At 37.4% G+C, this 21,650-nt stretch overlaps 2 protein-coding genes across 3 annotated transcripts; both read left to right on the top strand.

Annotated features, from left to right (window-relative positions):
• The first annotated feature begins 1,503 nt into the window (after window positions 1-1,503).
• Window positions 1,504-5,456, top strand: tmem106a (transmembrane protein 106A). The gene is made up of 8 exons (XM_058405426.1): window positions 1,504-1,696; window positions 2,381-2,526; window positions 3,250-3,313; window positions 3,628-3,781; window positions 4,104-4,244; window positions 4,355-4,398; window positions 4,685-4,738; window positions 4,981-5,456. Exons 2-8 carry the CDS (start codon window positions 2,409-2,411, stop codon window positions 5,087-5,089), a joined length of 684 nt encoding a protein of 227 aa, XP_058261409.1. The 5' UTR covers window positions 1,504-1,696; window positions 2,381-2,408; the 3' UTR covers window positions 5,090-5,456.
• A 4,228-nt stretch (window positions 5,457-9,684) lies between these two features.
• arl4d (ADP-ribosylation factor-like 4D) lies at window positions 9,685-12,604 on the top strand. 2 transcript variants are annotated; one of them, XM_058407282.1, is made up of 2 exons: window positions 9,685-9,860; window positions 10,745-12,604. In XM_058407282.1, the coding sequence occupies exon 2, from the start codon at window positions 10,835-10,837 to the stop codon at window positions 11,435-11,437; it is 603 nt and encodes a 200-aa protein (XP_058263265.1). In that variant the 5' UTR covers window positions 9,685-9,860; window positions 10,745-10,834; the 3' UTR covers window positions 11,438-12,604. The 2 variants fall into 2 exon arrangements, with proteins under 2 accessions (XP_058263265.1, XP_058263264.1); XM_058407281.1 differs by having other exon boundaries at window positions 9,686-9,860; window positions 10,698-12,604.
• The last annotated feature ends 9,046 nt before the right edge of the window (window positions 12,605-21,650 follow it).

The raw sequence follows: 21,650 nt of genomic DNA, 5'->3' as shown, positions 1-21,650 counted from the left end.
CGCACCTACTACCATGTACTGTATATGCTGCGTTTACACTGATCAGCCATAACATTATGACCACCTGCCTAATATTGTGTTGTTCCCCCTTTTGCTGCCAAAACAGCCAGGATTGTCAAGGCATGTATTCCACTCGATCCCTGAAGGTGTGCTGTGGTATCTGGCACCAAGATGTTAGCAGCAGAACCTTTAAGTCCTGTAAGTTGCAAGGTGGGGCCTCCATGGATCGGACTTGTTTGTCCAGCACATCCCACAGATTGGATTGAGATCTGAGGAATTTGGAGGCCAGGTCAACACCTGAAACTCAATGTTGTGCTCATCAAACATTCCTGAACCATTTTTTATTTGTGGCACAACACATTATCCTGGTGAAAGAGGTTACAGCCATCAGGGAATACCGTTTCCATGAAAGGATGTGCATGGTCTGCAACAATGCTTAGGTCAAAGTAACATCCACATGGATGGCAGGACCCAAGGTTTCCCAGCAGAACATTGCCCAAAGCATGACACTGCCTCTGCCAGTTTGTCTTCTTCCCATAGTGCATCCTGGTACCATGTGTTTACCAGGTAAGCGATGCACATGCACCTGGTCATCCACGTGATGTAAAAAAAAAAAAGATTCATCAGACCAAGCCACCTTCTTCCATTGCTCTGTGGTCCAGTTCTGATGCTCATGTGCCCTTTGTTGGCGCTTTTGGTGATGCACAAGGGTCAGTATGGGCACCCTGACTGGTCTGCAGCAAGATCTGCAGTTTTGGAGATGCTCTGATCCAGTCGTGTTGTCAAATTTGCTCAAACTCTTATGCTTGCCCATTTTCCCTGCTTCTAAAACATCAACTCTGATGACAAAAATGTTCCCTCGCTGCCTAATATATCCCACCCACTAACAAGTGTCATGATGAGGAGATAATACGTGTTATTCACTTCACCTGTCATTGCTCATAAAGTTATGGATGATCAGTGTAATTTCAATTTCAATTTCAATTTCAATTTCAATTTTATTTGTATAGCGCTTTTAACAAAGAGCATTGTCTCAAAGCAGCTTTACATAAGAAACAACATAAGAAAACAACAAACATATAAACAAACAGTCCTAGATGTTATCCCAAGTGAGCAAGCCTGAGGTGACTGAGGGGACTGTGGCAAGGAAAAACTCCCTTAGATGGTAAGAGGAACAAACCTTGAGAGGAACCAGACTCTGTGTAACTGAGCAACATTTTTCCAGGCTTGATAAAAGTGAAAGTCAAAGCTCATGTTTCTGCTCAACTGTAGTGGAAACGCTTGAATAGAATTAACATGACGTACCCCCAAAATCTTGAGGTTGATTCGCATAGAATTTGTCGGGTTATAAACTTGTCATAAACATGGTTTAATAATCTGGGACAACATGATTCGCTTTAACTGGTGCTAAATAATGAGTGGAGAGGTAAAGAACAAACTTTTTGAATGTAATTTTGGCAAATCATTCCGGAAATTGCTCTGTAGTCATACTGAAAGCAACCACGCCGCGGCGACCAGCAAACGGACAAGTCAGCACAAATAGGAAGAGATTATTGCGCACTCCGAGTTCGTCTGTCTGCAAGGAAAGAGAGACCATTTCTTTTTCTTACAATCTGACAGAAAATATGAGATTCACCTAAATCTATGACCAGTTTTAGGCCAGCGGACTGTCTGTCTGAGACATAGACACGTCGCGGTGAGTGTAAAGGGTTTGGTACATGATCATTTTTAATGTAGACTGCTTTGCGGTAGACGACACGTTAAAAACGTTTACAATAAAGCACAACTTTATAACAATTTCTGTTTTTTTGTTGTTGCTTAGAACAGTTTGGCTAGGTTTTTACACATTCAGTATCCTAAATATCTAAAGTTTTGTTTTTCCAAGACCAAAAATGTGATTCCGTGGTAGAAATGTTAGAAAACGTAGAAATGTTGTTAATTGGGAACTGAAACCTCGCTGTGTTTATAGTCACGGAATCATAGTCTGGTTAGTATAAACTATACATATTGTAAGAGTATAGCTGTAACCAGAGTGCCAAAGGGCCTGGTAGGTTAAAAATATAGGACACACACACACACACACACACACGTAAATATACACACACATCATCATCATCATCATCATCATCATCATCATCAGGGATGACTTCAGAATGGCCCAATCCACGTTCTAGTAGTCCAGTATATTTTAACTGTTAAACATAACTGTTATATGGGAAATAAATTTTTTTTATAGGAAATAAAAATAAAAAATTACAATACATTTTTTTTTATGTAAATGAACATTAGGAAATATTAACTTGTTAGCTTCCTGATGAATAGTTGTCACGATTTATTTCTCTAGCCTGGTGCTTTCTGAATTTCTGTCCTATTACTCCAGCTCTTCTTCAGTAAGTACATCAGTCATCATGACCCACAACAAAGACAAACAGAAACCCTCCAGGTGGCTGGACTATGGCAGCATCACAGGAGAACCCCACTGGGAAAATTGCCCTACCTGCCAGGGCTCAGGACGAATATCTAGAAGTATGTTTCATTTATAAGAACTTGTTTCATGTTTCATTTTCTCATGTCGGTAATCAAAAGGCAATATATTCTTTCAATGGATACAGCTGTAACAGGTAGGGTTATGGGTACCTTTTTATGAATAAAAACAAGGTGACTTTGCTTAAAAATAATATAAAAAAAAGACAATGATATCGTCATCCTTAGGGAAAAGGAATTGTGATCAAATGAGTGCATGCCATCAGCATATATATGGTGGAATCTGCATACAAAGGAACGTTAAAATATGGTGGTGTCTTATTTTTGCATTGCTGATCCAGGGACTCTTATTGATAGCATGAAGAATTCTGATATGTACTAAGATAAGATACTGCAAGCATTTCCAACCTTGAAAGACAATTCAGGAAGAGAGAGTGTTCTTATTCTCTTGAAGGAACAGTTAATCAATTACAGTGCTATGTTGTGTGCAATGTTTGCAGAATAGAACGCACATAATTTTACATCTGAAAAGATATTATGTGAAAAGAAAACTTTGCAGCATCCTATTTTTTCTATTGACTAATGCCTACTTTGATGATAAGTTTCAGTAAATCTGCAGCTAATTGTATATATTTCAATATACTTTAAATGTACTCAGAGAACTTTGTGAGCAGATCTAGAGGTCAAATATGTTTATATGTCTTAATGATTTTCATTTTGTTTTTTGAGCAAGCTTTGTTGATTGGTGACAATCTCTGAGTTCAGGTGAGGAGGCCCAGCTGGTGGCAGTTATTCCATGCAGTGACCAAAGGCTGAAGCCTAGTCGTACGTGAGTATTGCACTGTGTTATCTGTTGAATCTGCCTTGAATCTTTTTTTATTAATCGTACATTTAGAGAATATCTGTGCAGAAAATTTCATTTTACGTTCACACATGGTTTGTAGCTAGTATTCACAGTTATTATTCATTGTGGTATTAATTCATTAAACCACGTTTTTATTAATTGTATTAGCTTTTTTGTAGTATGTTTTAAATTGGTACTATAAATGCAAACGCTAGCTTAGAAAAATAAATGTGTTATCAGCAATGTGCGTTTTGTATATGGCTAAAAGTAAAGAATAATAATGTGCAATGTTCTTACAGGAAGCTGTATGTGTGTATCTCGGTTGCGTTATGCCTTCTGATCTGTTTCCTGATCCTGTTCTTCCTCTTCCCTCGGAGCTTGGACATATCACCTGTAACTCTCCAGTCCTCCCTCGTCTATTTTACACCTCGCTGTGTGCAAATGATAATCACAGTAGGTGATTTTAGTTTATTTATTAAGTCCCTAAGTGTAACCTCTACAGCAGTTGCTTGATGACATTACTGCCATTACAGCAGCATAACCTTCAACAGAATATAATTATAAGAAATTAGAAATAATTATTCTGTTCACTGTTCTAATGAACCTGCAGTCTTCTAATTCTTGCTTAAAGTGACTTTAAAGTGTCTGATTATAATTCAGTACAATCAACAGAGATAGAAACAAAGTGCTGTTACAGTTTATTGTTTTTACCTATTTTTTTTTTTTTTAGCATAACCATTTTTATGCCATTAAGAATCTGCTGTCCATATTGTAGAACAAACTAAACATCAGCAATCAAAACTTTGTCACCACTGAGGCTCATGATTTGGATCTACAAGTCCTGATTAATAAAAGTGTAGTTGGGAGGACCAGGATCTCAAATGTAACCAAAATTCCCCCTCGCTCCCAGAGAACGGTGGGTTTTCTAAATTTAACATGCTTAAAAATAGTTAAAAATAGTTCTGAAAATATGGGCAAAAACTGTGTACAGATTTTTATTTTCTGTATCCTTTTTCCCTTTTGCAGTTTATTGTTGTGACTAATGTCACCATTGAAAATGATGGCCTCATGTAAGTATTGTTTATTAATCCATATCTATTTATGAAAGTTGTATTTTCATGATATGACAAAAATATTTAAATTATTTGTTCAATATTTATATTACAGCCAAAAATTACAACTTGCTAGCTATTTTTGTACAGTTAACACACACACACGTCTATTTTCCAACATTTGGAAAGGCCACAACTAAGACTCAAAACTCACTGCCCAGCACTTGCTTCTTTGTTGTGCTACATTCTTATGCTTATGAAATAAGATATGATTCCTTTGTTACTTAAAAAAACTTTTCCACAGATTTTACTGTCAAACAAGTGCCTTCCGGCCCCACACCTTGTATGCACAACTGCAGTAAGTATCCATTTTTTTTTCGGTCACATTGAATTTAGGTACAGCCTCACACATAACCTTTGAATTTTGGTCTTACTGCTGGTGGATGATTTGCACACAATTTTTTGTTGAAGAACTTATATAGTTGTGTACTTCATAAATTACTACATGCCCTGTGCTCACATATGTAGGAGTGAAGTAGGAGAGTTATAGAACAATAAAATGCAATAAATGCACAAGTTGTGATTCTCTCTTCTCCACAGAATGACTATAAAAGCCTACTATCTGTCACATGAAGAGCAGCTGTCACTGGATACGTTTGAGTATATTGATTGTGGAAGAAACACTACAATTCCACATACTTTTCCATAACTTCACTGTCATGCTGCATATGATGATAGTGAAACCAAAGGGAAGATAGGTAGCAAATGCCAAAGTGGATCTTACAAGCAAATATTTAGCTCTAGCTAATAATTTTTAAATGTACCTTAAACAAGTTCTTTTAAATACATTTTATGGAAAATGTAGTATTTTTGCTGCTGATGGTTTGGGTCTTGATTGACTTTACATTTAATCAGGGGACCATCTGCAGTGTGAAAGTGCCTGTGCCCTACAGTACATATCCACATTTTTATAGTTAAAATTTTCAAATTTTATTCATTCATTTATCTTCAGTAACCTCTTTATCCTGGCTAAGTTTAAAGTGGATAATGGGAAGAATTGGCACATGGTTAGAATATAGTCTTGATGGGACGGCAGTCGATCGCAGTAGATTTGCACATTGCAATTAATGGTAGTTTTGTACATACTTTTTAAGTAAGCAAAAAATGATTTGCGTTTTTTATTTTTCTTATTCATTTCTTTATTGTATCATGTTACTGCACATTAACATCGGTCATGGAGCAGCAGTGAAGCTGGTCATCTTCATCACCACTGTTGGGAATACTGTGTGGACTGAACAAACAAAACATCCAGGATTAATAAGGATGTTTCCTTGCTTTTGACAGCTATGAAAAAACCTACTGAAAATCTGATTATTTAAATACATTGCTTCATCTAATTCTGTAGTGTTTAATTCTGAAAAAAAAGCATAAAACAAGTAATGATAAATCTCACCGTGTATCTGTTTTCAATCTTGGCGTTACATTGCTCTTTTACAGGTTGACACTGGCAGATAATTCTTTTATCATCCACTATGGATTCGAAAAAGCAAAGCACAACATGTGAGATTAGTTGGCTATGATTCAGGTCTAGTGAAGCTGTGTTTAGACAAATTTGTGAGAAAAAATTTACTCACAATAATAAACACAATAATTGCCATTTTCACTCACACCAATATTTATATTTGTTCTAACAAAAATAGTTCACATTAGAAGTACTTTTTAATATTGACACACCTAAGGTATAAAATGCAATGCTTACATAATGCATATATGCAAACAAATCTTCATGCTCTCAATTTCCATGGCTGTTGTTGTTTTTTTGTGTAAAATCCCTGTTATCTATTAGAATGGGAAAATCCATTCAAAACATTTCAACACAATAGACTGATAGATGTTGACTTGCACAAGTCAGGTAAAGGGGAACAAAATATAACAGTTGAAAATACCCTTAAGGGTCAAGTCTTTCAGACAAGCTTAACATATCTGAATCAACTGGATTTTTTTTAAGCTGATAGGAAACATTAGCTTCCCTACCGCCTCATTAGAATTATAGTTGACATTTTGTGTTGCGGTAAAATTAGATAAAATGAAACGTGTTGGTCATGCAAACCATTACTCTTTCTGGTGACAAAAGGGGGACTTAAGACAAGGAAATAACCTGATACTATACTGTAAAATATGGATGGGGATAATTATTGTTTTGAGTCTACTCTGGCTGGTGGTTCAGGGGATCTTTTTGAAGATTGATTTCCGACCAAAAACACAGTTGCCGCTGAATGAAGGTTAAGACTTGCCCATAGACATAGCTTACAATAACAGGCAAACATACCCCAGATCTCTGTCTCAAACATTTGAATCCTCCTGAAAGGCTGTGGTCTGAACCGAAGAGGGAAGTGTACATGCACAAAACTAAGAATATAAAGGAGCTTAAAGTATTTTTCATTTCATGAAAAGTGCCAAAAATTGAGGGCATTGTATATACTAACCAAGGTGATAAATAACTACAAAAGCACAGCTGGTTCATGCTAACAGAGAAGCAACAAAGAGAAATAATGCTGTGTGTTATATTTGCATGCCTGGTACAGTATACCTGTGCTTACTGCTGACACTGCGGGTGGTAGATTTGTCTCACTTGGGTGCTCTTCTGTAGTGCCTTGCTTTGGTCTGTCTTCCTACAGTACAAGCAAAGAATAGAGAACACAAATACAGTTAAATGCAAGCATGTGACATCAGTTGTTACACAAGCGAGCCAATATAAGGCTGCAAATCTGCAAAGCAATATAAAGCTCCCTAAAACTGCTTTGTGCAAATAAGTCATGCACAACTCTACACCAATATTGAGCCTACATGTTGTAATGACAATATGCATCATGAACACAGCATGTGACTACACACACCAAAAAATGATTGAACCTATGTCCACATTTTGCTTGGGCTGCAGATATGATGTAATGTCAACTGTAATGTAATGTCAAAAGACAACTAATGGATGTTTGACAGCATTGTGTAGATTAATATATCCCACATTCCTTTAAACACAGCTTACTGTGAGACACTGCTTGGCTTTGGTGGCAATCCTGCGGTCCAGTACGTTCTGCCGCCGGCGAGCCTCCCAGTGCATTGCTGACATTTTACACCACTTGATGAAAGACCTGAGAAGGAGATTTATGTGACCAGTCAGCAGAACGTAACACGAGAGCTTTCCTTTCCTGATTAATGTAATTCAAGCTCAAACGGTGAGAAGTATCCACTGATAGAACAAAAACAAAACAAAACAAAAAAAAAAACAAAAAAAAACCCCAAATACACCCCCCCACCAAAACAGCCTGTATTTTTGTTTCTGTTAATTTGCCAGACCCGTGGGACACGTGTTAATTCATATACATGAATCCTATATCAGGGTAAAAAACCTGATTTCTGTCAAGCCAACTTCAGTGACATGAATGCTGTTATACCAATTTTAAAACCAATGAATAGAATATTGTAATGCTTGGAGGAATAGGTAGGTGTAAAGTAAGAAATAAATGAACATGCAATGCAGACTATTATCTTTAATAAGTATAGTTAGAAGCAAGAAACTTACCAACATCCGCCCTTTGCAGAGACTACACACTCTTCAAACTACACTGACCTCAAAGCTGCAGTGACGTCTGATGGCTTGTGTGTTCCCTAGCAACTTTTCTGCAAAACAGAGGAACAAGTGACACAGCAACTGCGATGTCACAAAACCCAATGAATATATCATGAAGAAACATTCTAACAATGTTTGTTCACAGTGCAAGAGATCCACACTACTCAGTTTTTATTAAAGAACTGAAGTATCTGGCTGATGCAAGAACATTAAACAAACTCATGATGGCGCTACAGTAGTTCAACTATTATATCAAGTTTTACATTCACAACACAAATTAACCGTGCTTCAAAGATCAAACAAAAACAGTACAATGAAATCAGCATGTATTGCAAAATCAGCCATATTTTCATATCTAAAACAGTTTTTATGTATAGTTTTGTGCATTTTATCTGGTTATACTCCCCACATACACTCAACTATAATTATTTTTTTTACATTTCATTACTTAAGGTCTAAATGCTGCCTTAATGTGATCAAATTAATGCCATAATTTCTTTCATTATTAAATTAGTACTAATCAGACTGCTTAAAGACCTTTATACACTACACAGTATGGTCCACAATATCATTTAGCTAACAAACCAGCATACAAGTGAAGAACTGGTGAACTGAGTATGATACTTTTATACTTTACATAAAACTGAGTATGATACTTTTATACTTTACATAAAACTGAGTATGATACTTTGATATAAATAATTCAAAATCTGAAAAAGAGGTTTAAAAAAATAACAAAAAGTGCATCAAATCAGCTACTCTCATTCAGTTCCATTTAATTTGTAATTGTTAATAAAACAGAAAGGCCACAGAAAGATTTCTCAGTACAGATGAAACAGTGGATCGTGATAGAATTTCAAGGTGTTATCACCCAGCCCTGAGATTTAGTCATTGATATCTGCAGGTATGAGGTAGGTACAATTAAATATTAATTATAAAAATTTGAAATATGAATATGAATTAGTGAATACAATGAATATGAATTAGTAAAACAAAAGTAATCGACCGTTAAATTAAAAAGTGTTACTCAGGTAAATGTACTGCTGTATTAAAAAGTTTGAATTAAAATCAGGTAGTCAGGGAGCTTTATTAAGCAAACTGGTGAGGCATCAAGAGTAAAAACATGTGTGATTCAGAAAAGCAATCCAATCTTAATGAGCAAAGACAGGTTATAACACAAGAGTAAACAAACAAACAAACAAACACATAAAAGGGAGGAAAATGAACATACCAAGTTAACTAACAATAATGATCAGTTTCCAGAACATTCAGTGTATGAGTGTTTTTAAATCCCTAAACGAAAGAATGTTACTTTACTCGAGCAAAAGTGGACCATCAATAAATATCCTTAATAGCACAATTTTAGAAATGTAAAATGTAAGGGAGTGAATATGGCGCATATGCCCTCCTCTGCATATATTTTACTATAACGTGAAGAAGAAACCTAAATAAACTGAATAAACAGCTGCTGTTAGGCAAAGATTTATGACCTCAAATTATGACCTATCAGAGCCCCTTTCCATAAACATATTCGGGCAGCATTAGGTGGCGCACACGGAGCGCTTTTATTAATATAAAAACAATGTAGTTAGTGAACCACTAGATGGCGCATGTGTGCGGAGAGGAAAAGTCTGTCGGTGACGTCACGCGCAGGTTATCGTTCCAGGACTCGAGCGCTCCTGCCTCCGTCTGTTTTCTCCTGCCGGCCAGAGCAGCAGCACGAGCGCGTTCAAGTGTGCCGAGAACATGACGGCTGTTTTGAAACAACGAAGAGTCGACTGGATGTCAGCATTCATCTAGATTAAAATGCCGCTTTATTAACCCTTCATGAAATCTCAGATAAATTAGGGTGAGTAGTCTTGAGCAGTTCTGATTTGTAAAATGTCGCCGATAAACAGACTGTGAGTTTAACACTGCAGTGCCTTACTGGCTCTATATAGGACGTGCTGAACAATGAAATATTCTCCTTGGGAAAATAATTTAGTCTAACGCAAATCTCTGTGTCTAAACCGATTTCTGTCTAAACCGATTCTTTTCATCACTTTGCAATAAGATGTAGAACTTATTCAAGACTTCATCAGTCTTTCCTTGAGAGATGATGAAATCTAGCCTGCTGCACACTCTCATAACCAGGCTTCTTCCAGGATTCCTCACGTCTGTTTCTGTGTCTGAAAAACTTTTAATTGCTCTCTCAAAGGGACGACCAATGAACCCTTAAGGCTTCTAGATATATTATCTTTTCCTAGGTTTCAAGATTACCAAGCTTTGCTAGCAATTTACATTAACAACTACCTATTCTGTGGGTTGTACTGACTAAACCCACACTTTATATTTCATAGACAGCTGTAGGTAGAGTATATATAGCTATATGACGTATTTTTCCTGACCATTTTTAGCCTGAAAATTACATACATACATTTTTTTTTTAAATTTCTGGATTACATACATAAGAAGCAAAGTAGCCTTGTGTCACTGCATAGACAGTGTTACTTCTGTAACCAGTATTTTATTGTAAACTGCTAAGATGCAGATTTTGGGGACAATGTTTTTATGTGTAAATTGTAGATTTTTAGATTCCTAGATAATGCTGATTAAATTTGTAATTGCCTTTACAAAAGAAGACTGTATAGACTGCATATATGCAGCCTCTCTGATTGTAACCATTTGCTGTGTTTGCTTTGATTAGGACCAACACTGTGCTTTTGGATTCATTGCCCTTCTGTCTGCCTCCAGGACCTTTGAAGTAGGTGCAAATGCCAAACACCTAAAGCTTAATAGTCAAGTCTGCTGCGTCTCACAGGATAGTGAGAAAATCCGATCGCTATGGGAAACCAGCTGACAGAGATTGCTCCCAACACAACGTTTCTGCCTAACTTTCACTCGCTCCATGTGGTGGTCATTGGGTTGGACTCTGCGGGTAAAACTTCCCTCCTTTACCGACTTAAATTGAAGGAGTTTGTCAAAACTATTCCAACCAAGGGATTCAACATGGAGAAGATCAAAATGTCTGTGGGCAATGGACGTGCTATTACTTTCCAGGTATGGGACGTGGGTGGTCAGGACAAACTGCGGCCACTGTGGAAGTCATACACACGCCGCACTGATGGCATGGTTTTCGTTGTGGACTCTGCTGAAGCAGAGCGTATGGAGGAGTCCAAGGTGGAGCTACATAAAATCACCCGCACGTCAGAGAACCAGGGTGTGCCTGTGCTTGTATTAGCTAACAAGCAGGATCTTCCGGTTGCCCTGCCTGTTAGTGAAGTGGAGAAGATTTTGGCTGTGCATGAACTGAGCTCTAACACCTTTCACCATGTGCAAGGCTGTAGTGCTGTGGATGGCCAAGGCCTTCAGCAGGGCCTAGAGAAACTGTATGAGATGATCCTAAAAAGAAAAAAGGTGGTGAGGCACAGCAAGAAAAAGAGATAAGCGGCTTAATGACCCCCTTTTGGGCACAGTTATCTTGCTTGTGAACCTCCACAGCGGTTTCTGCGTTATTGCAGGATTTTGCTGGGAACAAAGAAATCCTTCCAGATGGCCTTTCAGTCAAAATGGATTTGACCTTTATCTATCACACAGTATTGAGCTGCTTTCCATAGTATTTCCAGTGCAGCTGCTGTTTATATCTAAAGACTGCTATAGATTGAAAAGGCTAATATCAACAGAATTTAAGCCCATGCCTTTTGTTCCTATGTATTTCCTCCAGTAAGGAAAGTGACTGAATTCAAGACATGGATTGGCAAAACATTGATTTGCTTTTAGAGCCAATTTATCAAAACTACTTTATTTCAGTGCTGATATAAAAAAAATGCCATATTAACATTTGTATTAAGCTAGTTGTGGAATTAATGTTTGACACAGAATCTCTCCACACTTCTGGTGAAGTTTTAGTTCAGAATCCTGATTGTTTTTGCATTCTGTAAATATTTTTTTTTTGTAATGCTGAGGTATGAATAAATTATAGATGACTTTGACACAAGATATGCATATAAGAAATATGTCTCTTTGCAAGACTATAATTATTTATTATAAAGTAACGCAGATATAGTCTTGAAAATCACTTTAGAAAAACCAGTTTCAGTTTGTGGCATTAGAAATATGGACTGGGCCTCTGGCTCGATGGTACGCCAATGAAAGCTGATACTTCTCTTTATGTACAGATTTCTTTAGAATCAAAAGACCTTAAGTGTGCAGAGGTATTGTTTGTTGGAAAGTGCCTTCAGAAACGAACTTCATCCTGTTTAAAACTTCTAATAGGCTAAGCCTTAAGTGGAGTATCATTACAAAAATAGCAGCTTGTCCCAAATTTATTTATAGACACAGCGCTTGTGATGATATCACTGCTGGCCTGAAAGTGTGTTACAAAAATGCTCTAAGGGATGCTCAAAGGATTTTTAGTGTCACCTTATCTCTGACTGGGGAGATTTTAAGACTAAAAGCAACCATTTTTAAATGTATTAGTTGACAATAAAGTACATTAGTTCATTTAAATATTTTTAATGAAGCTAGCACTATGTCTTAACAAAGGAAATGTTTAAAATATTTGTGTTATATTTATTCATACACAGACCCAAATAAAGAGAAAGCATGAAAGAACAGCAGATGGATATTTTTTAAATAGGTGAGATATTACTGACTTCCACTGACCATCACAGTTTGAGCAAATGGTGTGAGGCCCAGCCCCCACCAAAGCACGGACAGACACTAAATCCATTTATTTTACTTCCAAGTGAAGCAGCTGCGTCAGGCCTGATTGGATTAATTAGTAATCTGGTTTTGGGCTAAACTAAACCGCAGTGGGGAAATAAAGCAAGATTGATTTATTGAAACAGGGATTTGGTATATATGCTAGGGCGATGTTAAGGGACATCTTGGACCATTAAGCAGATTATGTGTAACTTACCATCTGGGTTTCTTTATCCTTTATTTCTGTCTAAAAATAATCAAAAAATTAATGCATAAATTGCTTGTATTAATCAAGTACTGCTGAGTCATATATCTACATTATTGTCCAAATATATGATTTATGAAGAGGTTTTAGAATTAATAGAGTATTTTTTATGTATTTTTTGGTTTGAAAGACTGAGGTTTTTAGAGAAACATTTCAATACAGCTTAGAACAGTTTCTGCCATCACAGCATCACATCCATCAATACCCAATACTCAACAGCCTCAAACACTGCCAACTACTGCTAATGATTTTATTGATTGCTGCAGTCTTGGCTTAACCTTTTTATTGATCATTATCTTATATCACTGAGACTTCTGGTTGTTGGTGGAATTTTAGAGAAGAATGCAGCTGGAAACTATAAATGGTTTTGTTGGGTGTAGAAACAAAGGCATTTCACCAAACCAGTTTTCTCACCCAACAATGTTATCTGAAGAATGTATGATAAGAGGCACGGCATCCTGCTGGGCTACCTAATTAAGGATTACTCTACTGTAATGCTGAAAACTATCCAACACGCTCCTTCCTGTGTTGGTTCTGGAAATGGAATATTTATATATATATATATATATATATATATATATATATATATATATATATATATATATATATTTATATATATATATATATATATATTGCCATAAAACACAATAGCTGAATAGCCATACTCTGTAACAATTTCAGTTTATGCATAGCCATAAAGGTTACATAACAAAAAGGGACAGTTCATGACTCCTCAATTATATTTCAAAAGCATAAATGCTGGAAGGTTGAAATTGAACTGCTGGTGTCATACAATGTGTAAAATTAAAGACCCCTGAGGACTATTTTCTCAGTGCGACCAACATTTTTTCTGCTATTCTACATGGAATACCTGGAAACCAGGTAAAACAATTTCCAAATGCTTTCACTATGGGATTTTAACAGCACAGCTGATAACTTTGACTAATTTCTATTCAGAGGGGGAATTGAAGTACACTTAAAGCTATCAAACCTTGACCTCATAATAGAATCAGAGAGAAAGACATACGCGTACACACATACACACACAGACACACACACACAAACACAGAGGAAAAAAGCACAGATGAAAATCATATCAATATATCAGGGCACAGGTCTATATCTTGTGAAGTCGGTAGAGTTGCCCTTCACATACATCTTCACTGTCCCAGGTTCGATCCTGAGTTTGTGTTCTATGTGGAGTTTCACATGTTCTCTAATTGTCAGCCTGGGTTTCTGGGTTGGAGTTCTACACTTTCCTCCCATGTCTCAAAAAACATGCAAATAGGTAAACTGCTTCCTGCCTCGTGTCTAGTGCCACCCTGACCAGGTTAAAACAGTTACCGAAGATGAATGTATGAATATTTCACATATTCTCAAGTAGTATGTTTTGGCAGAATATGCTAGCACTATCTTGATGGGATTAATAAAACAAGAGAGTTTAATGGATTAAGAAGGATTAAGAATCCCATTCTGTCAGGTTTATACTTTAAACCGAGTTTTGTACAAGATGGAGCGATCGCTTACAATTCCAATTTCACTTCATTGGTACTATATAGTAAAAATTATAACAGTCATACCATACATGCTCATAGTTATTGTTATAATTTCTATTTATGGAATTTCCAAAACATAACCTGTTCAAAGCTGATTAGTGTGTTCATGTACTTCCGGGTAGTACTTTATTATAGAGCTTTCTATCTGCAGAAAGGTTATGCAAATGGCCTCACTGTAAGCCTGTTACCAAGGGTGACCTCTAAGCTTTCCAAGAGCTGTTAATTATCTTTGTGGCTGTCTGCGCAGTGGGGGAAACAGTACACTGCAGTGGCATACTGAAGCTGCATCATACCAATTCTGTCTTTCAAGGTAGAATCAGTGTTTCTAGCTGCCACACATGGGATTTGTTCTGAGAAATATACCTTTAAATGCTGAAGGCCCCACATGAGCTGCTAAAAGTGGATGATAGTGGGTTTATGGCTGTGCTGTTGATGTCACATGACAGGGTCTTGTCCACCCAGCATTGTTTTCCTCAAAGCCATAAAGCTGCTACCATAGCTGAAATGTGAGCTGGTCTAAGGGACTGGGGATGAAACAGAGAAGAGCAATCAGTGTGAATCCCAGAGCCAGTTACTGTGAGTCATAAATCTATGTGCTTATTTAGCTTTACAGAGCAGTGCCCTGCACTGCGGACTCGCTCTTCGTGGAAGCCAAGGACCACAGCCTGATCCAGAAGTGCCATGAGAGCTAGCCCTCTGCCAACATGCCCTAGCTGTGAATAGGGATTTTAAATCATGGGGTGGAACTCGAGAGTGTTTGCTGTATAATTATTGTGCACTAAAAGAAGATGTTTATAGTATTTAAATCCATAGATATACAGGGTGTGGCAGTAGGTTTGCTTGTTCTTTGTTGGATGTTAGGTATCATTATATTTAGTCCAGTCATTGTCACTGTAATTGTTTGGAGGGCACTTCAAGCAATTTGCTGTCTTTATAGATAATAAATACTACAATGCTAACATACTAAATCAATTAATGGATTCTACAGGATCAGTGGATGCTGTAATGTTGTTTTTTTTTAAGGCAAACTGCATAGCCTCCCCAAATAAAACATTAGTTGCCTCAACAGCAACAGCAGCACGTTATTGTACAATCTCAATAGGCTGCACACTTGGAGTAATGTATCTTAGAATGAAACTGGATTATCTGGCTCTGAGGCTGCCTTTTGTGCTTCATGTCCCAATAAAACACAAGACTGACACTCCTACCTTCTAGGATGACCACTGTAGAGGCAAATCTAAATAACAGAACAAATCACACAGAGACTTAGCCATACCATGTGGCTGCCAGTGCTGTGTTCTGCCTGGAAATGAAGCATATTTTCTTGATATTAGGTTATTTCCAGACTTATTTCCAACAGGACCAGCACATGGAGCTAGATGAAGATGAGCGACTGACTACATAACAATTCCCATAAATGCAACCTAATTCCCATAATTTCTGCTGCTAGATCTTCTAACAACAGAACATTTAGTTGCTGTTTTGAATTTATATAATATTTAAATAGCAGTAGAACTTGTTTGTGTCTGTCTTTATGTTGCATCAAGATCTTTCCTGACAAGCACAGGCAGGTGAATATTATGTAATTGCACATTTATGTGGTTTTATCCGCAGTCTTTCTCTGACTGGTTTCTTGAACTTGTTCCACTGTAGCTAACATTTTATTACTATTACTGAGTAAAAGGAACCAGCACTATGGAATCAAAACAACAACCACTGTACTTTAACAGCTCAAATTATGAGAATCACTTATAAATACAATTTGTACATGAATGTACAATTTGTGATGAACTTTAAGCTTATAATCCTATGAAATGTCTCTTAAGAGTCTGTATCTTCATTGGTATTGTTTGAAATAGAACAGTATTGGTAAGAGTTCGTTGGTTTCATTAATGCAATGAGAACCATTCAATTTAGCTGTGGGTCGTAAAAACCAAGAACCTTCTGAGTCAGCCGATCTTCGGGACTCTTAATGAAGTAACCTCATTAGGGGTTAATGTAGCTTTCCAGTCTTGATGTGCAGATAAGCAGTGCTCTATAAAAATACCCTTGTAAAATGACAACACCAAATGTTCGGATTATATTCCTAGACTGTACCAGTGACTGCTATACATCATTCAATAATAGGGTTTATCCTTCACTTAGTTATAGCTGATGATGAAATATGTCTTTATCTTGGTAAAAATCTATCTGCATTTTTTTTTTTAGGTTAGAAGAATCTGTTACTCCATGGGCCTGCCTACGCTCAGCCTACTTCTCTCTCTGGTCAGCAGTTGTAATGTGGGTGGGATCTCTCTCACTCCTCCGCACTGTTCTTTGTAAAATGCTACATGTCGATGAATATGACTCTGTGGGAGAGTGAAACACTTCTCTATCCTTGGCAGGCCATCCCCTCCGCCCATGTAGTGAGTTCCCTAAGTTTGCAAGCTTACTGTACACTGTATTAAATCTGCCTTCATTACTCAACCATCCACAGGGATTGATATGTAATACCACGTGAGGAGAGAAGACACTGTGTAATGCAAGCGTGAATCTGAGCCGATACGAGTGTGGGAGTTCATGTAGCATATTTGCATATCATCTTCTATAAAGAGGTGTATTTACAGGGAAAATTATGAACATTATCCTGTCATCAAAATATTCTCTCACAAATCTCATCCTGTAGCATCATCTAGCACTCTGTATTACATCAGCCTTGCCAGAGTTTATACATCAAAATAAAGTATAGGGAGGAGATGTACAATATCTTTGTAGTCCTGAATTGGCATTCAGGCATTGATGGTCATCTGTGAAATATATGAGTTAGTAGAGACTTGTATTCAAGTGTAGTTCATCCTGACCTCCGTGAAACAATTTTTCTAATCTCAATTTTTCACAGTCTCCACATCCTTTCCTTTTTCACAGGTTTGGCCTAGAAATACAAGCACCCTCCCTTCAAACCCACTGGCCATAACATTTTCACAATAGCCGTTGGCAGGCATACCAGGTGAGTGTTCAGGTACCTGTTAATCATGTGCTGTGGAGCCTGTGGTGGGGAAACAGATAAAGTGCTTTAGACGATTGTTGGGTGAAAGCAAAAATGGAGCAGAAATGATATTCTTGCCATGGTGTTGAAGGGACACCTCCATAGTGCTGCTTTTGTTCATCATATTTATGTGCTGTCTTTTCCTGGGTTTTTGTAGCCTTTATTTAATGGCATGCATTCCATGTTGCCCTGCTGATGTGCCTTGAACAGGATTTACAGAGGCAGTCATCTGCTTTGATTCTGCCCTGAGTTACCACCATGATGTTACCACCCTTTGAGTTCAAAGCCTCTCACTGAACATGACTGGCTGAGCTGTGGGCAATTCCTACTTAAGGTACTTAAGTATCTTAAATGTAGTCCACTTCTGTAGTCCACAAAGCATTACATTCAGCTCACATTTCCTTAGCCCCAAAGATAGCAAACAAATTTACAAAGAGCAGCCATGCATCGATCATAGCAGGTTCTTTTTCATTTCTTCATCGCTTGGCCCCTATGCTGTCCATTAGACACAGACCAGAACACTCTATACTGCTGCTGTTCATTACCATTTTTGTGGCCAGCCCCTTCTGCAAGAACTCACAACTGTAACTCATGACTCACATAATTGTTTTATTCTGTGAGTAGCTGCAGGGTTTGTTTTAAATGGGGTCTGTAGGTTTATTGTGCTCATTAAAGATGCACACCAGATTATTCAGGTTGTTCATGAGATCCTCAACATCAAGGTGAACATTCTGTATAGAGCATAAAAGGAGTCTAAATTCTTACCAAGCACAATATGCAAATTTAGAAAACACCACAGATGCTAAATAGACATCTAGTAATACCAACCATGACTGAACAGACAAGGATAAGCACTTGAGATTTTTCTGTGTCATAAGAAAATGAAATATTTTAGAATTTCTAGCATAAATATATTAGCTGATATAAACTAAGATAAAAGAACCTGGAACTTGAACCTGGAGCTCGTAACTTGAAATAGCAAGAACCATTTGTATTAAAATATCTGATTTTGGGATTTTTTCCCATTCTTTTTATTTAATCACTACAGAGATTTATATCTGAATGTCTGAAAGGGATTGCATAATAAAAGGCTTAATGTTCTTTATTTACTCAAATATAGAGGCACGAAACAAGTTATACACTGTATGGCCAAAAGTTTATGGACACTTTGGACCAATTTGACCAACATCCAATTCAAGATTTATTCCTCTTTTGCTGTTAGAATGTTGTTGTTGATCTTTCGGCTGCTACCTATGTGTGAGGGGTCACCACAGTGGACCAACTGGTCCGCACAACAACTTGGCATAGGTTTTATGCTGTTTGCCCTTCCTGATGCAACCCTCCCATTTTTATCCAGGCTTGGGACCAGTATGCATCCAGTGGCTGGGGATTGGGCACTGGCTGGGAAATGAACCCGAGCCTTCCACATGGTATGCGAGAAACCTACACTGAGCCACCAGCACCCCCTCTTTTGCTATTAGAATAAACTTTTCTTTTGATTTTAGAGCATGATGGGAATTTGCCCATTCAGCCACAAGAGCTTCAGAGAGGTCAGGCACTAAGGTTGAGCAAGAAGGCAGGTATTCATTCCTCTCAAGCAGGAACGACACCTGATTCCTGTTTAATCAGCCGTTGTTGGCCTCAGGTGTGGCTTCTGATTAGTTTCCTTGAATTTAGCACTTATATATATCACTTATAATGCCAACTTTTTCAGAGTAGTTTGTTACTTAGTCCGTATTACTGGCATAACTCACCATACTTACATTAGCTTATTATGTCTTTTACAATAATGCTTATATAAAGGGAGGTTTAAACTCACCTGCTGACAAATAATAAAGTTAGAACCAGTGAAATCTGTGAACTGTTAGAGATAAAATCATTTTCACTTTCAGCCCTGTTACAGACAACCAAAGCATGTAATCCTCCCATTTGTATCTCTCGCAGAGCCACATATTAAAAGCAATGGTGAGCGTGTGAGGAAGTGCATACTACATATTCCTCATCCGAAGAATGCATGATAAATATGGAACTATGATAACGTGTACACCATCAGATTTAGAATCAGGTTCATCAGCCAAGTATGTTTTGCACAAAAAAGGAATTTGGTAACAGCTGTTAGTGACCCTCAAAAGTACAGACATAAATAAAACCACTATGCAATAAGTTTACAGACAATTCTATATAGATTAAATAAAGACCACAATATACAGAGTATGTGACCGGTCAGCAATGTATATAAAGTGTAAGAGTGCAAAGTAGTGCAAATAACAGTAGTGTGCATCACATATGATGACTGTTTGTACAATACACAATATAAAGTACAGGATGTGTCATTGTTTCTGTGTGTATGTTTACAGTGTAAACATATGATCTAATTACAGCGCCATTCTGCCCATACAGGCAGAGACAGAGCTATGTCTGTGGGCCACTCTTCCTTTCTCAACTACTCTCAACTTTCCCTCATTATATCTTCATCAGATCAACAATGAAAGACTATACAGCAGAGAGTGATTCATTTTCAGAAATTAACAATATGGCTTCTAGGTGAATGCTGAAACTTTGTGCAACATGGAATAGAGAGATAATACTTTACATAATGGTTGCCAGCTGTGACAACAGGGACTTGGTTAAGCATCAGCTGCTGACCTAGAGAGATAGGTAAGGTAAATTATGGCAGGCACTAATGTGACTTAACCTGGAACGTGGTGATGATACCATTTTGCCATGCTGCCCTGCTGAAATTCTGCATGCATCATGGATTTCAGCACCATTAAAGATCCTAGGGTGTATGGGTATGCAGACTTTTAGTGCACTTTAAAACCCTCTTAAAAAAAAGGAAATGCAACCCATTTGGGCCATCATTAGCAGGGCTTTTGCCCCATTCCAGTTTAAGATCATGCTGTGTGTTAGGAACATGTTCTGCCAGCTATGCATCTTTCTCTCTCTCTCTCTCTCTCTCTCTCATTCTTTCTCGTTAATGAAAGGTCTCAAGCAAGATCAAAGTGCTTATCAATCCCAAACATATAAAATAAAAGATATGGCATGAAATAAATGTAAACCAATATATTTTAAGGTGAAGGCTGATACATAAACATAACCTTTTAAAACTCCGCTATACTTTTGCATGAGACTTGACGGCTATTTGCTGGGAGTATCAATCATTTCAGTCCTTATTTGTCTTTAAAGACAATTCTAATATAATAATATATTTGATGCTTATTTTTTTTTTCAAAAAAAGGTGTAAAAGTCAATGGTAAAAAATAACTCCGTCTGCTCATTGGTCCACACGCATGCTTGTCTTACCATCCTTGTGCATACTTTAACCTCAGTAACTAAAAAGTGCAGTCAAACTGTCAAAAAAATTCTATACTTTTGGGGACATTTGGTACCTCACCAAGAACTAAAAAAACATGCCTACAAGCATAGTCAGACAGGCATACAGAAACTAATGAGACATGAAATTAGATTGAGATTAGAAATAGATTAAACATGTATTGCAAGTAATATACACTCACCAGTCTCTTTAACAGGAACACCTTTTTGTAGTTACCCAATCAGCCTCTATATCCATCAAGAAAAAGTGTGATTTCTGTGACTTTAACTGTGGCACGGTTGTGGGTAACAGATGGGCTATTTTAAGTATTTCATAAACTGCTGATCTCCTAGACTTTTACAGAAAACTGCAGGATGATGGACTGGTCTGAGCTGACACGAAGTCTATAGTAACTCAAATAACTCAAATCCAACTTGTGATGGATAGGCTACAACAGCAGAAGGCCACATCAGATTCCACTCCTGTCAATCAAGAACAAGAATCTAAGGCTATATTGGGTAAGCCTGAGTCTTCTGCTGTTGTATCCCATCCACCTCATGGTTTGATGTTTTGTGCATGCTGATATGCCTTTCTGCTCATCATGGTTGTGAAGAATAATTATTTGAATAACTATATCCTTCCTGGTAGCCTTTTTCCTCTGATGTCTCCTATCAACTCACTGAGTGTTTTTTTTGTACAACATTCTGTGTAACCTCTAGAGACTGTTGAGTGTGAAAATCCTAAGAGATCAGCTGTTTCTCATCTGGTACCAATATCCATTGCACATTTAAAGACAC

This window comes from Hemibagrus wyckioides, linkage group LG13, assembly GCF_019097595.1.
Source record: "Hemibagrus wyckioides isolate EC202008001 linkage group LG13, SWU_Hwy_1.0, whole genome shotgun sequence".
In the NCBI taxonomy this organism is placed as follows: Eukaryota; Metazoa; Chordata; class Actinopteri; order Siluriformes; family Bagridae; genus Hemibagrus; species Hemibagrus wyckioides.
Note: the sequence above shows the minus strand (reverse complement) of the source record. Positions and strands in the feature narration are given on the sequence as shown.